The sequence below is a fragment of the Haemorhous mexicanus genome, chromosome 5 (assembly GCF_027477595.1).
Source record: "Haemorhous mexicanus isolate bHaeMex1 chromosome 5, bHaeMex1.pri, whole genome shotgun sequence".
Lineage (NCBI taxonomy): Eukaryota > Metazoa > Chordata > Aves > Passeriformes > Fringillidae > Haemorhous > Haemorhous mexicanus.
Window position 1 is genome coordinate 75,073,839 of NC_082345.1, and position 17,736 is coordinate 75,091,574.

General features: G+C 62.5%; 1 protein-coding gene across 1 annotated transcript in view; it reads left to right on the forward strand.

The window, feature by feature from the left end:
* The window catches only part of UBE2H (ubiquitin conjugating enzyme E2 H), a 47,648-nt gene extending 45,641 nt beyond the window's left edge, over window positions 1-2,007 (forward strand). The window contains exon 7 of the mRNA XM_059847628.1: window positions 68-2,007. Within this exon, the coding sequence (XP_059703611.1) occupies window positions 68-192 (125 nt within the window). The 3' untranslated portion in view covers window positions 193-2,007. The remainder of the gene's footprint in view (window positions 1-67) is intronic.
* Window positions 2,008-17,736: the final 15,729 nt, after the last annotated feature.

Below are 17,736 nucleotides of genomic sequence, written 5' to 3' on the forward strand. Positions count from 1 at the left end.
TTTGCCACGGCTGTTGATGACCTATCCCTAAATATCCCATTTTTTGGGTTTTTTCTCCCCCATCCAGAATACATCCAGAAATATGCAACAGAAGAAGCACTAAAAGAACAGGAAGAAGGCACCGGGGACAGCTCATCTGAGAGCTCCATGTCTGACTTCTCTGAAGATGAGGCTCAGGACATGGAGTTGTAGTAGAGGAGGCCACCTGCTTTTCAGAGAGACTCTAATTTCCTAACCATGAGAAGCAGACTATAATATTCATATTTAAACAAAGCAATTTTTTTTATTACTAAACAAGGTTTTTATGAATTCTAGCATTGAGCTCTATATATATATTTATATATATGTGTATTTATATATAAATATATATATATATCTGTCACCCTTTAGGTCTTGATTTTCTCGGTCATGTCCCGGTTCCCGAGGTGCATTAGAGCATTCCCAACATTCCATTCTGGTAGCAATATGCAGGATGCATGCATTGAGATTTTCCATTTGGCCAAGTCAGCTTTGGTGTGCTACCAAAAGGCTGCCCTGGGAGGGAGGGAATGAGCAAAAAAACCCCAAAATCCAAACAAAAGGTAAAAAAAGGAAGAGGGATTTGCTGTCGGATCGAGGCTCCCACCTGAGATGTTGGTGTTTCCTCCAGGTGGAAATCCTTGGGGCTGTAGGGACACAAGGGGCTGCTCCAGGTTGTGTTTAGGAAATAAAAAAGAGATTTCTCTCCAGGGAAGCCCAGTGCAGGGCGTGGAGCTGGGGGAGCTCTGCAGGACTCGCTGGGATTTCAGCCCTGCTGCTGCTGGACTCCTCGCTGCCCTGGGCCATCCTGGGGCCTCTGGAGAAGCTCTGGATGTTCCCTGCTCTGCTCGAGGAGCTGCTCCCTGCCTGGGAGGGAAGAAGCCCCTGGATGAGGATGCTCCTGGAGCTGGGGTGCAGCTCCTCCTCTGCCCCTCTTCGGACCCCGCTGCCCTGCCACGGCTCCCAGCTGGCTTTGTCATTTTTGGGGTTTTTCTTTCTTTCTTTTGCCCCCTCCCTCTTTTGCTGGAAATGTTCAGACACCTGACAGAGGCTGGCTGTGACCTGGGAGTTCTCCTCTGACCAGATGGATTGGCCTTGCCAGAGCTTCAGCTCCACGGAATTGTCCCCTTGGCCCGAGTCCACGAATCCATCAGCACCCATCTTGATTTTCCTTTTTGGGTTTTTTTTTTTTTTCCTTTTTAAATCTTTCTTTCCTCCCCCTTCTGCACCAGCTTGGTTCCCATCTGCTTGTGTGTGTACAACAGGATAAAAATTCCTTAAGAGTTAACAAAGAAAATTATCTAGGAAGAAAAAAAACAACCACAAAATTTGAGCTGAATAAAAAAAAAAAAAAAGCCTAAAAAGCACCAATTGAGGAAGCAAATGAATTCACTCTTTGGTTTTTTGTTGGTTGGTTTTTTTGGTTTTTTGGGTTTTTTTCCAGGATGTTTGGGAATTGGAATATTGGATTTCTCCTGGTGTCTTGCAGCAAACTGAGAGATTTTTTTTTGTTTGTATTTTGGTTTTTTTTTTTTTGCTGTTGTTCCTAGAAATCTGATAAGGAAATGTCTCCTTGGGATACTTGAATTGGGATAATTGTGCATCGGAGATTGAAACTGAGATGGATTTTTAAAGCTGAATGTTACCTGCTGTTTTCTTTTGGGGATTTTTGGAGGGGTTTGGACAAGATCTTTTCATTTGTGATGCGACCTGCAGGAAAAAATCAACCCACCCTGAGCGACTCTGGAGCAGAGTTGTGAATGTCAGACTGGTACATTGGTCATTTCCCCAGAATTCTTGGGCTTTGTTTCCTTTTCCTTTCCAGCTCCACCGAGCTGGGGCTGGCAGAGTCCAACCCCACCTCTGATTCATAAAGCACAATCAGTTTCTTTCACTTCTGTTGCTTTTGGGGGAGAAAACAAAAAAAAACTCCATCAAGTCCCACTTGGCTTTGGCATGAATTTCCTTAATAAAAAAACCTACCATGAATTTCCTTTCTGTTAATTCCGGGCACGAAGCAAAGGTTTCCCTCCCCTCCTCCCCATCCTTTCCCAGCAGTGGTGTAGGGCTGTGGCTAGTACTGTGCTGAAGTTCTCTATCTAGCATTTGTGGCTTGTTGGAGGGTAATATTAATTATTTAACATGTAATGATGTAATTAACTCTTATCTAGCACGTTGTTTGCTCATTAATTTGGGGAGGGAGGGGCCACGTTTAACTCGCTTTCCTGCTGCCCTGGCAGCTTTGCTTGTGCTATAAACCTTTACTTGTAGGTGCTACTTAGGAGTAGAGTCAAGTGCTGGGTGGTGATTTCAGTTTAAAAAGCTTCAAAAAACGAGAAAAAAAACAAAAAACAGAACAAAAAAAACAAAACAAAAAAAAAAGGCAACCAAAAAAAAAAAGAAATCACAATAAAAATTTGTATTTTTTCAATATTGTATAAAAATAGTGTTCTAATTCCCTCACCCCCTTCCCTTGCAGGGTTTTTCATCTCCAGCATTCCCCTCACGTGGATTTAGGGCATCCAACTAAGCTGGGATTCCCAAAGAAAAACTCCCAAAAATTGGGAAAGCACAGCTGGCTGTGTGAGACACAAGGGGATGGGTTGGTGGAGCTTGGCCAGGCTGGTGGCTCAGCCACAAGAATGCACATTGCCAGCCCTGCCCAGGCTGAGAGGAACCCCAGCTTTTGTCCTGGAGGAAAAACCAGCAGCCAGCCCTGCCTGGAGAAGTGTGCTGGCTGAGGGTGCTCAGGGCTGGGGAGGGGGCTGCTCCTGTCCCCCCCAGACCCCGCTGCTGCTTCCCCTCCTGCATTCCCACCTCTTCTCTTTTCACCCCAAATCTCCCTTTTCCTCCCAAAAGAATCTTCCCCCCCCCCCCAAGAAATATGTAAAACTTCACCCCCCCAGTCTGGATGGGAAGGTGGAGCCATGCTGGAGCCAGAGAGCTTTTTCTGATCCCCCCCACCTTTCTTTTCCCATCTCCAGGGGGATTTTCTTCTTCACCCCACAGTGGTGGCATCACCCTGGGGTGAGCTCCCTGCTGCCAAACTGCCACAGCCCTTGGGGCTGCTCTGGGAACAGCCTTTGCCTTCTCCCCCTGCCGTTTCTCCTCTTCCCCGAGGTTTTCCGTGGAGGGAGAGGCTGGGTGGGCCCTGCCCACGTCCCTCTGCCCCAGCTGTCCCCCCAGGGCTGGCTCTGGCAGGTGCCAGGGGGTGCCTGGCCCCATCCCTCAGCTGTGCCCAGGGACAGGGCTCCCCTTCCCTCCTCCCTGCACCTGGGATGTGGTTCACAATTTTATTTTTTTATCTTTTTTTTCCCATTTTTTTCCCCTCCACATCCTGCTGTCCCTTTGCAACAGCCACGACTCCCCCCTGTGCTGGGTTCCTGTCAGGTCAGAGCAGAGATCTGGGGGTGCTTTTGCCTTGGGTTGAGTTGGCTTTTTGTTATTTTTCCTTTTTTCTCCTCTTTTTTCCTGCTGTTGGTAGAGTGGCACAGCTGCCTCTCCTCGGGCTAGAACCTCTCCAATAGTCGTGTATAATCCAAGAACTGTAAACTTCTTTTTTTTTATTAAATAGAACCTGTATATACCTTGGCACCTGCCAGGTGTGGGCTGCAGGGAGGGGCAGCGCTGCCCCCGGGCTCTGCCTCCCCCGGATCAGCTCCCAGAGCCCCCCGGGCCCTTCCCCACCTGGCAGCGGCTGCAGGTGATGCTGCCGAGGCTGAAGGTCTCGGGGGGCTTCTCCAGCCTCCCCAACTCCTTCTGCGGCTCTTCGGGGGATGTCCTTCCGTGCCCCTGAGCGCAGCCAGGGCCCCCGAGCTGAGTTTAGGATTTGTAGGATTTTGGGGCTGGATGAGGCACCCCGAGGCTCCCCCTCCTCCATCCCCCCGCCTGTGGGTGCCGGGGTCTCCTTGCAGCCCGGGGCCCCCCCGCGAGCCGGTAATTCATTAAGGGATGCTAATGAGGCCGAGGGGTTTGCGGGGCGATCCCTGCTGGTTTGGCTCCCCAAGGATTGGGGTGAGGCCAGCGGGGAACGGCGGGAGCAGCTCAGGGACCAGGGCTGTGCGTGGGCCAGGGGAGGTGGCAGGGCTGGCACGTCCCTTGTCCCCTCTCACCCGCTCAGCCGCCGCCCCACAGCTGCAGCACAGCCCGACCTTCCTCTCCATCCTCCTCCTCCCCGGCTCGGGGCTGTTTGTCACCAGCCTGGGGACGCGCTGGCGGCTCTGTGCCACGCCAGTGCCACCTGCTGCCAGCGCCCGCAGGGGCTGCGACACTGTCCCCGGGCCACCTCCTGCGGCCACTGTCCCCGGGCCACCTCCGGCGGCCACTGTCCCCGGGCTCTGCCCCTGCCCTGCCGAGGGACGGGAGGGGGGACAGTCCCGCGCCCCCCTCGCTGAGTCCCCTCCCTCGGGGGGCTCCAAGGGCCAGCGGGGGTGGCACTGTCGCTGTCCCCTCTGCCCGGCAGGTGGCCCCCGTGCCCCACCAGTGGCCTCCCAGTCCGCCCAGTCCAGGGCGCGGCCCTGGGTGCCCTCCCTGTCCCCCGGCAGTGCCCCGGGGGCTGCTCTGTCCCCACTGTCCCCTGCGTGCCAAGTGCCACTCGCTGTCCCCCCTCGGGGCGTGGCTGTGGTTTGGAGGGTCAGTGTTAGGGTGACATGGGGGGACAGGGACACAGAGCTGGCGGTAGGTGCTGCTCCTGCTCCCGGAGGTGTCACCCTGCCCTGGGGGCACCCGGAGGTGTCACCCTGCCCGGTCTGTGGCAGGGTCAAAGGGCAAAGCCCTGAGTCTGGGACTCCCTGGGATGTGGGTGACACCTCAGGGGGCTCTGGGAGCATCGCTGTGGGGCTCTGGGTGACATTCCCACAGGGTTCCAGGTGACATTTCCCTGGGGTTCCAGGTGACATTCCCATGGGGCTCTGGGTGACATTCCCACGGGGTTCCAGGTGACATTCCCACAGGGTTCCAGGTGACATTCCATGGCACTCTGGCTTTTACCACCACAGGGCTTTGGGTGTTGTCCCCAAGGACCTTTGGGTGCTGTTCCAATGGGACTTTTGGTGTCACTCCCATTGGGCTCTGGGTGCCACCCCAAAGGGGCTTTGGGGCCATTTCCACTGGGTGCCATCCCTAAGGGATTTTGGGTGCCATCCCCGCAGGTCTCTGGGTTTCCACAGGGCTTTGGGTGACATCCCCATGGAATTCTGAGGACCCTGGAGGTCTGGGTGCCCTCCCTGTGGGGTTTTGGGTGCCATCCCAAAGGGGTTTGGGTGCCATTTCCATGAGGCTCTGGCTGCTGCTCCCTTCTGGCTCTGCTTGGTGCCATCCCTGTGGGGACCTGGGTGCCACCCCCATGAAGATCTGGGTGCCATCACCATCAGGCTTTGGTTGGTGACATCCCCAGGGGAGTCTGGGTGCCATCCCAGGGGTCTCTGGGTGCCATCCCAGGGGTCTCTGGGTGCCACCCCCAAGAGTCTCTGGGTGCCACCCCAAGAGTCTCTGGGTGCCATCCCTGTCAGGCTCTGGCTGGTGCCACCCCCAGGACCCCACAGCCCCTGTGACAGATGGGGACATCCCATCTGGCAGGTGCTCAGGGCTCTGGTCCTGGGGCTGCTCCTGGTGGCAGTGTGGCATTCCCAGCCCTCCCGGCTTTGTCCCTGTGCCAGACCCCAGGACCCTCCACCCTGGGAGCCCCTCCCCAGCCCCGAGGAGCCCTAGGATCTCCCGGGGTCCTGCCCTGCCTGGCGGGTGCCGTGTGTCCATCCGGACGCACCCCGAGCCCAGGCGGGCACCCAGACGAGACGGGCCCCGTGTGGTGACCCCGCTGTCCCCGGGGGACACCTGAGCCGCTCGGCCGGGCCCGGGCTGGCTCGGGTTACGGCCCAATTGTTCCTCCCGCTGGAAGAAATGCCGTCAGCGCCGGCGGATCGGTGGCCATTACTAATGCATGACATTCCCGAGGGACACGGCCCCGTGCCACCCCCCCGAGCCCTCCGCACCCCCGGGGAAGGGCAGGAGGGGCAGGGTGGCTGTGGGAAGGGTTTGGCTCCCTCCTCCTCCATCCAGACCCCAATTCCAGCTCTGGATGTGCCTGTCCGACGGAGCCAGCCGAGGGCTGTGGGACACGTGTGTGCCCGGCTGGAATGGCGGGGACATTCCCAGATGGATCCCACCACTGCCCCTGTCCCAGCCCAGGGCACCTTTGGTGACAAATGTCTCCGTTTGCCCCCAAACCGGTGACTGAGCCTTTCGGAGCCGAGGTTCCTCCCTCCCTGCTTTGCTCACTCCCAATTTTTAGCTCTTTTCCCCCAGCTCTTCCCTTCATCCCGTTTTCCTCTCCCCATCCGAGTACGGCGATGCCCAATCCAGCAGCTCCAGACCAAAACCCCCAACCCACTGGAGCAGGACGCTTGTCCCAGCTCGGGGTGACACCCACCAGGGTGAGCCAGGCCCCCCCTCCCTGTCCCGGAGCTTCCACCCCATTTTGGAGCTGGGGTCTCACAGAACGGTGAGAGTTTGGCCACAGAACGTTCTGGGAGGGTTCCCTGGCTGCTGCAGCTCCCTGCACATCAATATTGCATCATCCTTCCCTCCATCCATCCCCCAGCCCAGCCCTGCAGAGCCCCCGCCAGGGCGGCCGTGCCCGGCCCCTCCACCTTCCCAGAGGCTCCTCCAGCCCCCTCCATCCCAGACCGGGCTCAGGAACCCAAGAAGGAGCTGTAAATTTTTAAACAGGGCCATCGGCGCCGCTCGGCTTACGCGGGACGAGGCCGCCGTGAAATTCCGGCCGCTCCTTGGTGGAGCTGAACCTTTGGTGCTGCCAGGAGAGGGACGGGACCAGAGCTGAGGGCCCCATCCCCTGCTTGGGCTGGCACCGTGCAGGCCATTGGGGTGTCCCAGCTTTGGGATCATCCCTGGGCACGGGCACCGCCCCAGGAGCCTCCTGGGGACCATCCCAGGTCTTGGGGACTGTCCTCAGCTGGGGCATCCCGGGAACTCGGGGACCACCCCAGGCTCTTGGGGATCATGCCAGGTTCTTTCTTGCTTGGAGACCATCCAAGGACCTTGGGGAGGGATCACCCTGGTTTCTGGGGATCATCTGGGATGCTTCCCATCTTGGGGACAGTTTTGGAGGGTCAGGAACCGTCCTGGGGTCTCAGGGACCATCCCGGGCTCTTGGGCACCATCCTGGGGTCTTGAGGACCATCCTGACTTCTGGGGACCATCTGGGCTTGTTCTTTTCTTGGGGATAATCCTTGAGGCTCCAGAAGTTTCTTGAGGTCTCCAGGACCCTCTTGGGGACCATCCTTGCACCTGGGGACCATCCTGGCTCCCTCCCTACTTGAGGACCCTCCTGGAATCCTGGGAAGCATCTGCTGGGATGTAGGGACCATCCCAGGTGCTTCCCTGCATGGCAACCACCCTTGGGGACCACCCCTGGCTCGTGGGGACCACACCAGGTCGTGGGGACCACCAGAGGTGCCCCCAGGCTCCAGGACCACCCTGGGCTCCCTGGCTTTGGGGACCATCCCAGGACCCTCCTTCCTCCAGCACCACCCCGGGGTCCCACAGAGCAGCATCCCGAGCACATCCCAATCCCAGGATCCACCACCCTCACCCATCCCAGCCCCTCCTCCTCCTCCCCTTGCCCTTCCCTCCCCTCTCCCCCATCTCTCTCGGGGGGCTGCCCCCAGCCCAGCCCCTCTGCCCCGCGCCCAGGGGGTTTAACCCCCACCAAAACTCCCGGGAAGCCCCGATGGTTCTCCCACCCTCCATCCCGGCCTGCGGCAACCCGATCCCGCTCCCAGCGGGCAGCCGGCCCCAAACTGGTCGGGCTGGTTTGCGGCGCTGGAGCCCCGCGCTGCACACGCGGGGGGGCGGCACTGACCCCCCAGAGTTATATTCGTATACATTTGTATTTTTATTTATTCATTTCTATTTTTACATCCGGTTTGAACCTGAGTTATTGCGCTGGGGGAGTTTGGGGCCATTTGGGGGCGGGGCGGGGGTTTGCTGTGGGGACAAGAAGCGGAATTTGGGGGGTGGGATATAATTTTAGCAGCAGGGGGGGCCGGGCTGCTCCGGTGCGGACCATCCCTGCAGCTGCAGCGCTGGGACACGGAGGGGACCCCTCCGGAGCCCGGGACAACCGGGAGCGCTTCCCACCCCCGGTATCCATCACGGAGCCCCCCCGCACCCTCCGCGGGGGTCGCGCCCCCCGAGCCCCCCGCCCATCCCACCCCATCCCATCCGCGGCCCCTCGGGGCGGGCGGCGGCAGCTGCGCCTCTCGAGTTGCGGCGCGAGGGGGTGCGGGGGGGCTCGGGATCGGTTTCCTTCGCCCCCCCGGGCCCGAGGGGGGATGTGGGGGGAGTCTCGGGAGCGGGAAACCGGATCGGCGGCGGCGGGGCGGCTCAGGTGCGCGGCTCCGGTGTCCGACAGCCGGTGAGCGGCCCCGACGGCGGCCCCGGGGCGGGACGGCACCGGCTATAAAAATGCCCCCCCAAGGGGAAGGAACCGCCGGTTGGGGCTCAGCCTTCCCCGGGCCCTGCCCGCCGCCGCCGCCGCCGGGACGGAGCCGCCCCGAGGCCGCGGGGATGGGCGGGCACCGCCTCCACCCCACGGAGCGCAGGGAGGGATGGAGCGGGGGGGCTGCTCCGCCTGTTTTGGAGCCCCCGCTCCGTCCTCAGCCCTGGGGGGGGTCCCGCCATCACCCCTGGGGCTGCCCGGAGGGGGAACGGGGGGCACGGACCGCACCGCCGGCCCCGCCGGGGCGGCCCCGGGGGTGGGGTGCGTGGGAGGGGGGGTGGCCCAAGGTGAGCCCGTCCCCCCCCTCCCCGCCCCGGGCCCGGCTCCACCTTCCGGGGCACCTGGGCCAATTGGGAGCCGCAGGGGGGGTCCCCCGGCCGGGCTAAGGCCGCCGCCGCCGCCGCTCCCCGCCACTTGGGCGAGCGCCGGGGCGGCGGGAGGCGGCGGGGACCCCCCCCGGGGGATGCGGGGTGGCGGGGGGGCGGGGGTCCCGTGTCCGTCCGTCCGTCCGTCCCCCCAGCCCCACGGTGACCCCCCCCGTCGGGCCCCGGTGCGGCCGCCCGGAGCGGAGGCAGCGGCCGGAGCGGAGGTAAGTGCGGCCCTCGGCCCGGGGGAGTCGGGTCCTGCTGGGACCCCCCCGGGGCTCGGGGACCCCCCCTTCGAGCCGCTCCCTTCCCCCCGCGCCCACTCCCGGCGGGACCCGAGCCCGGGGCGGTGCGTTCCCCCCTCTCCCCGCTTTTCCTCGACGTGAGGGTCCCCGAGCCCCTTTGGGCTGAGCCCCCCGTGCCTCTCCCCCCCCCGCCCCGGCCCCCCCATCCTGCCCGGGCTCCCCCGAACCTCTCCCGTCGGGGCGGTGTCGCAGCGGTCGCATCCCGGCGGGGCGATGCGGGTGACAACGAGATCGCGGCGCGGCTCCACCGCCCGCGGCCGCGGCTGCCCCCCGGCCCTGGGGGGGCTCTCTGGGGCTCCGGGGGTGCCTCCCCCGCCCCCCGGGTGCGGTCCGTGGCCGCTCCGCGGCCCCGATGGCAGCTCAGCTGTCACAAATTGTGCCGGTAACGAAAGCCCGGCGGAGGGGGACCCCGGAACACGGGGGGGCTGCTTTGGGGGGCTGTCCAAGCCCCCCAACCCCCGGGGTGCGCACCCCCTGCCCCCCCCTGCCCCGCCCGGTGCTGCGGAGCGTGGAGGGACCCTGGGGGGCTCAGGCGTGTCCCTAGTCCTGTCTGGGGACACCAAACCTCCCTCGGGGTGCCAGGGTGGGGTCTTGCCCCGGGCTGGGGGCTGCTGTGGGGTGAGGAGGCGTCCCCAGGGCGCCGGGCGGGGGCCATGGCCGGTGTCTCGGGCACTGCAGCACAAATCTGCCCGGGCTGGCCCCGAATGGGCTCGCGGCTGCTCCCGCACTGTCCCTGTCCCCCTCTCTGTCTCCATCCCTGTCCCCATCTCAAGCCACATCCCCATCTCTACCCCTGACCAAATTTCTGTCTCTATCTCTGTCCCGTTTCCATGTCCATCTTTATCTGTCCCTGTCCCCATGCCCATCCCTGTCTCCTTCTCTTCTCCACCTCTCCTTCTCCTCTTCCTCCTGCCCATCGCCATCATCTCCATCCACGTCCCCATTCCCATCCCTGCCACTGTCCCCATCCCCATCTTGTCCCTGTCCTTGTCCTTGTCCCCATCCCCATGCCATCCCCATCTTGTCCTTGTCCCCATCACCATCTTGTCCTTGTCCCCATTCCCATCCCCATCTTGTCCTGTCCCTGTCCTTGTCCCCATCCCATCCCATCCCCACCTGGCCATTCCCATGGATGCAGCCACACGTGTCAGGGTGTCGAGGCTGGCCGGGTGCCCACCCCTCCTGTCCCCTGGCAGGGCAGCCACATCCAGGAGCCACCAGGTCCCCGTCCCTCGCCGTGCCAGGGGCCGTGCCCAGGCACCATCTTGGTGCTGCCGGTGCCGTGAGCATCGCGGGTGACTCCGGTGGCCTTTTGGCTCTGGGGATGGCCTTTTGCCCCGTTGGCCCCCAAAAGGTGGCCAGAGGACCCCGATGTCCCCACGCTGGAGGTCCGGGAGCCCTCGGAGGGGGCAGCGGGAGCGGGGCCGGGGGGGCCCCGGGGGGGCAACATCCGCAATGCGGCAGCTCCCAACGTCACGGGCGGCTCCGCAGAGGGGCTGGCTCAGCCCGGGCCCGGCTGCCGCAGTGGCCCTGGGCGGGGGCGGGGGACGGGGACAAAGGGGGACAGGGACAAAGGGGGCACCCCGAGGCCGGTGGCACGTCCCTGGCGCCGTGCCGGGGCCACGCGGGCGGCGAGGGCCGGATCGGGGCGAAGGCGTCGCCGTCAAAGTCACGCCAAGGATGGCCACGGGCTCGGCCTCGCCGCGTCCCCCGGGACCGCTGTCCCCAGGCCGCTGCGGCGCCAGGGCGGGGTCCCCCAGGTGAGGACGGAGCTGTGCTCACGGGGGGCTTCTCTCCCTTTTGGCTTGCCTGGCTGAGCGCCACGGGGTTTTGGGGCTTCTCCAGGAGTTTTGGGTGCTTCCCGGGGGGCGTTGCCGCTGGAGCCCGAAGGTGGGTGCAGGCTGGGGACAGGTCTGTCCCTGCCGGCGCTGACCCCTCCATGTGCGACGCTCCCAAGCCACGGGGGTGGCCGAGCCCAGCGAGCGCCGCTGCTCGTCTTTGTCCCCACACTTGAGGCCGGATGGGGTGTGAGGGGTGTGAGGGGCCGGGGCTGCGTCCTCGAGGGGGGACAGCTCCCAACACCAGATCCGGGGGACCCCGAGCTCATTGCGGGCCCTCTGGGCTCCTTGGGGCCTCGGCTCTGCCACACAAAGGAGACTTTGTGCCTTCCTCCTCCTCCTCCGACGCGGCCCTGGGGACAGTGTCGCTGCCAGCCGGGGGTCTGCACCATCCAGGGGGGCTTTGCCACCCTCCGAGGGAGTTGCAAATTTCAGGGGGGGCCTTCGGCCATCCAGGGGCTCTCAACCACTTGAGGGGATCTGCATCCTCTTGGGTGGGCTCGTGCTTTTGGAGGATCTTCAGCAGCAAAGGGGGTTTGCAAGTTTTGGGGGGTTTGCAGCCCTCTGGGGGGGTGGTTCGACATTTTGGGGGGCTCGCAGCCATCAGGGGGTTTGCAGCCATCCAGGAGGTCTGAATCCTTTTTGGGGTGTTGCAGTTTTGGAGAGTCCGAAGCCATCAAGAGTCTTCTCTAATGTTTTGGGGGGGTTCTGCCATTCAGGGGGGTTCTGCCATTCAGGGGGGTTGTAACCTTTCAGGGGGGTTGCAGTAGTTTTTCTGGAGGGGAATTCAAGTTGTCTGCATGCTTCAAAAGCATCCAGGGGAGGTTACAACCTTTTGGGGGTGTCTGTGACCATCCAGGGGGGTTTTAACCTTCTGGGGGCTTGCAGCCATCCAGAGGAGTTGCAAATTTTGGGAGGCTTTCAGTCCTCCAGAGGGGTTGCAATCTTTTGGGGGGGTTCAAACGTTTGGTGGGGGCTGCAGCCGTCTGGACAGCTTGGAATTGATTGGAGGGAGTGCGGCGTTCTGGGGGTTGTGGAACCCCCCAGAGGCTTTGCAACATTTTGAGATCTGGGACCGTTTTGGGGGGCTTGTGGCCATCTGGGGGAGGTTGCCACATTTTGGGGGTCTGGGAGCATTTTAGGGGGTTTGCAGCCCTCCCGGGGGGTGGCAGACCTGGGGCTGGGATTCCCGGATAACCCTGCAAAGGCAGGGGCTGGGAAATGGCTTCCAGCATCCCCCAAAACCCTGCAGCTGAGCTGGGCACCGGATCCTCCCCACGGGGTGAGCGTCTCCCCTCCCTCGGCCATTCCCGAATCATTTATTATTATCAATAATCATCGATTCCCATTTCTCCTGCCGCCGTTCCGAGGCCGGGCCGGGGGCGTCGGGCTCCTGCTCGTGGAGGATTTGGGTGGAAATCCGGGGGAAAAAAGGCAGGTGCGAGCTCGCTACTCCTGTTCTGTGTATGGCACTGGTAGAATTCACTGTGCAACCCCGCGGTCAGTGAATTACCATAGGGCCATAAACAGAGCAGAGAAAGACCCGCGAGCCCCGCGGGGCCGTCGCCGACGCCGCCTGGCCCGTTTTGGCACTAGCACATTTTTGCTTTGATTTGTAGCTTTTGAGCAATTATGTGTAGTGCCAATATGGGAGAGGGCGGGAGAGCAGCGCCGGGGTTTGCTGGGGGCTGCTGGGATGGGGTCCTGGAATCGCCTCTGGAATTGCTGGGCCGAGGGGGGGTGTCCATCACACCCACGCCGTGGTGACACTGAGGGGGTGTCCGTCCCAACCTGGTGTCCCAGCCCACGGGGACGCCTCGGCCAGGCCGTGTCCTCGTGGTGGCCACCACGAGCAGGATGGACCCCGCACCTCCTGTCCCCCTCCCTGGCGCTGGGCCGAGCGTCCCCGGCGGGGATCTGGAGCCACGTGTGGGGGTTTCTGACCGGAGGGGTGACATCATGCATTTTTCCTATTTTTCGCAGCTTTCCAGGCCCGGCACGGTGGCTGCTGTCCCCGGCTGTCCCCAGGCCGGGCCTGGCTGTCCCGGGGCTGCCTTTGGCAATGGTAGAACTCACACTGGTGCGGTAGCAGGATCCGGTGGTTCTAGACTTGCCAACTACGGCCCCGGGGCACCGCCGCGGACGCGAGTGTCCCCCTGGTGTCCCCCGGCACCCCCCCGGCACCCCCCTGACACCCCCAGCCCCCCAGGGCTCGGCTGCCAGGCTGGGAGGGCTCCGTGGGGTCCGGGGAGGGCCCTGCTCCATCCGGTGTGGGTTTGGGGGATGCTGTGGGTGCCCTGCACACGTGGTGTGGGGGAATGGCGATGCGGAGCTGCCCCCAACCCCAGAGGGGAGTCTGGCATCCCAGCCCATCTCCATGGCAGGGGGAACCGGGATCTGCGGGATACCGGTCATTGGAGCAGCGTGGCCGCGTGTCCCCGCCTGACTCCGGGAGTCAAGGGCTGATCCAGCCCCGCGGTCCGGGCAGGGCCCTGCGGGGATGGGGTTAGGCCACCAGCCCCTGCCCCGCTCCAGGATCCCACCCCCGCTCCAGGATCCCACCCCCGCTCCAGGATCCCACCCCCGCTCCTGGATCCGACCCCTGCTCCCGGATCCCACCCCCGCTCCTGGATCCCACCCCTGTTCCCGAATCCAGCCCCGGCTCCCGGACCCCACCCCACGCCAGCCCCGTGCAGGGAGGAAACTGAGGCACGGGGGAAGCAGCTGGCGGTGGCAGCCGCCCCACGTCCCCTGCCTGTCCCCAGGTGCGGGAGCAGGGGTGGTGGCAGCTTTTAGGGGCCAGGGAAGAGGAGGGGAGGGGAGCTCGGGGCTGTGCAGGGGCGGGGGCTGTGCACGCCCCTTCCCCCGAGCCGAGCCGGGCTGGCTGCCGGGCTGTGCCGGGGTATGTAGGGCAGCGCTGGCGATTACGGAGCTTTCGGCATTAGCCCGCGGAGATTGGATCACGCTGGATTAGGCTGCAGGCTCCAATCATCCTCCCCGTGCTGGGGGGCAGGGAGGGACAGACAGACGGACGGGTGGGGGTCCCCATCGCCCTGCTGGGGCAGGTGGGGGCCGTGGGGGCACAGGTGTCCGTGTGTCTGTCTGGTTGTTCATCTGTCTGCTCATGCAGGTAACAAACACCCAACGTCTGTGCATTCCTGCAGCCACATCCACTGGCTGTACAGACACCCATCCCCTGTCTGTCTGTCTGTCTGTCCAGGTGTGGAATCATCCACCCACCCATCCACCCACCCATCCACCCACCCATCCACCCACCCATCCACCCACCCATCCATCCATCCATCCATCCATCCATCCATCCATCCATCATCCATCCATCCATCCATCCATCCATCCATCCATCCATCCATCCATCCATCCATCCATCCATCCATCCATCCCTCCATCCATCCATCCATCGATCCATCCATCCATCCATCCATCCATCCCTCCATCCCTCCATCCCTCCATCCCTCCACCCACCCACCCACCAGCCTTTCCATCTCGCTGTCCATCCACCTGTCCGTCTGTCCATCCCCTGGCCCATCTCCCAGTCTGTCCATCCCACCCTCCCTCCCGCAGTGCTGGATTTTACCCCACCCCCACTCGGAGCGGGGCCCTGCCCTGCTGGGGGAGGATTTGGGGGGGTCAGGGGCGGAGCATCCACAGCCCCACCCCCTGACCACACCCTCAGAAGCTCCACCCCTCTGCAGAGGCTCCGCCCCCAGGTGCAGCCGGTGCCCCCCGGGACTGGCATTCCCAGGATCAGCTCCCCCCGGGAGCACCCCAGGACCCCCCCTCGGCCTGGCCCTTCCCAGCTGCAGCAGCCGGGCTCTTCCTGAGCATCCACTGCACTTTTGGGGTCAAATCCTGCAATTTTGCAGTGCAGGGCCCTCCCTGGGCACAGCAGGGCTGGGGTGGGGGGTAGAGGCAGAAAATCCACACAAAGACCCCCCCAGTGCGTGGGGCACCCCCTGTCACAGCCAGGCTGGGGCAGGGAATGGGGGCAGCCCCCCCAGTCTCTCCCAGTACAGAATGGAGGTTACTGGTGCAGGTGCAGCCCCCCAGTCTCTCCCAGTACAGAATGGAGGTTACTGGTGCAGGTGCAGCCCCCCCCAGTCTCTCCCAGTACAAAGTGGAGGTTACTGGTGCAGGAGAAGCCCCCCAGTCTCTCCCAGTACAGGATGGAGGTTACTGGTGCAGGTGCAGCCCCCCCAGTCTCTCCCAGTACAGAATGGAGGTTACTGGTGCAGGTGCAGCCCCCCAGTCTCTCCCAGTACAGAATGGAGGTTACTGGTGCAGGTGCAGCCCCCCCCAGTCTCTCCCAGTACAAAGTGGAGGTTACTGGTGCAGGAGAAGCCCCCCAGTCTCTCCCAGTACAGGATGGAGGTTACTGGTGCAGGTGCAGCCCCCCAGTCTCTCCCAGTACAGGATGGAGGTTACTGGTGCAGGTGCAGCCCCCCACTCTCTCCCAGTATGGAATGGAGGTTACTGGTGGAGGAGCAGCCCCCCAGTCTCTCCCAGTACAGGATGGAGGTTACTGGTGCAGGTGCAGCCCCCCAGTCTCTCCCAGTACAAGATGGAGGTTACTGGTGCAGGTGCAGCCACCCCCACTCTCTCCCAGTATGGAATGGAGGTTACTGGTGCAGGTGCAGCCCCCCAGTCTCTCCCAGTATGGGATGGGGGTTACTGGTGCAGGTGCAGCCCCCCAGTCTCTCCCAGTATGGGATGGAGGTTACTGGTGCAGGTGCAGCCACCCCCACTCTCTCCCAGTATGGAATGGAGGTTACTGGTGCAGGTGCAGCCCCCCAGTCTCTCCCAGTATGGGATGGAGGTTACTGGTGCAGGTGCAGCCCCCCCCAGTCTCTCCCAGTACAGGATGGAGGTTACTGGTGCAGGTGCAGCCCCCCCAGTCTCTCCCAGTAAGGGATGGAGCTCACTGGTGCAGGTGCAGCCCCCCAGTCTCTCCCAGTACAGGATGGAGGTTACTGGTGCAGGTGCAGCCCCCCAGTCTCTCCCAGTACAGGATGGAGGTTACTGGTGCAGGTGCAGCCCCCCAGTCTCTCCCAGTACAGGATGGAGGTTACTGGTGCAGGTGCAGCCCCCCCAGTCTCTCCCAGTACAGGATGGAGGTTACTGGTGCAGGTGCAGCCCCCCAGTCTCTCCCAGTATGGAATGGAGGTTACTGGTGCAGGTGCAGCCCCCCCCAGTCTCTCCCAGTACAGGATGGAGGTTACTGGTGCAGGTGCAGCCCCCCCAGTCTCTCCCAGTACAGGATGGAGGTTACTGGTGCAGGTGCAGCCCCCCCAGTCTCTCCCAGTATGGAATGGAGGTTACTGGTGCAGGTGCAGCCCCCCAGTCTCTCCCAGTATGGGATGGGGGTTACTGGTGCAGGTGCAGCCCCCCAGTCTCTCCCAGTATGGGATGGAGGTTACTGGTGCAGGTGCAGCCCCCCAGTCTCTCCCAGTACAGGATGGAGGTTACTGGTGCAGGTGCAGCCCCCCAGTCTCTCCCAGTACAGGATGGAGGTTACTGCTGCAGGTGCAGCCCCCCAGTCTCTCCCAGTACAGGATGGAGGTTACTGGTGGAGGAGCAGCCCCCCAGTCTCTCCCAGTACAGGATGGAGGTTACTGGTGCAGGTGCAGCCCCCCAGTCTCTCCCAGTATGGGATGGAGGTTACTGGTGCAGGTGCAGCCCCCCCCAGTCTCTCCCAGTACAGGATGGAGGTTACTGGTGCAGGTGCAGCCCCCCCCACTCTCTCCCAGTAAGGGATGGAGGTTACTGGTGCAGGTGCAGCCCCCCAGTCTCTCCCAGTACAGGATGGAGGTTACTGGTGCAGGTGCAGCCCCCCAGTCTCTCCCAGTACAGGAGGGAGGTTACTGGTGCAGGTGCAGCCCCCCAGTCTCTCCCAGTATGGAATGGAGGTTACTGGTGCAGGTGCAGCCCCCCAGTCTCTCCCAGTACAGGATGGAGGTTACTGGTGCAGGTGCAGCCCCCCAGTCTCTCCCAGTACAGGATGGAGGTTACTGGTGCAGGTGCAGCCCCCCCCAGTCTCTCCCAGTACAGGAGGGAGGTTACTGGTGCAGGTGCAGCCCCCCAGTCTCTCCCAGTATGGAATGGAGGTTACTGGTGCAGGTGCAGTACCCTACTCTCTCCCAGTATGGGATGGAGGTTACTGGTGCAGGTGCAGCCCCCCAGTCTCTCCCAGTATGGGATGGAGGTTACTGGTGCAGGTGCAGCCCCCCAGTCTCTCCCAGTAAGGGATGGAAGTTACTGGTGCAGGTGCAGCACCCCCAGTCTCTCCCAGTATGGAATGGAGGTTACTGGTGCAGGTGCAGCCCCCCCAGTCTCTCCCAGTACAGGATGGAGGTTACTGGTGCAGGTGCAGCCCCCCAGTCTCTCCCAGTACAGGATGGAGGTTACTGGTGCAGGTGCAGCCCCCCAGTCTCTCCCAGTAAGGGATGGAGGTTACTGGTGCAGGTGCAGCCCCCCAGTCTCTCCCAGTACAAGATGGAGGTTACTGGTGCAGGTGCAGCCCCCCCCCAGTCTCTCCCAGTATGGGATGGAGGTTACTGGTGCAGGTGCAGCCCCCCCAGTCTCTCCCAGTACAGGATGGAGGTTACTGGTGCAGGTGCAGCCCCCCCCAGTCTCTCCCAGTACAGGTTGGAGGTTACTGGTGCAGGTGCAGCCCC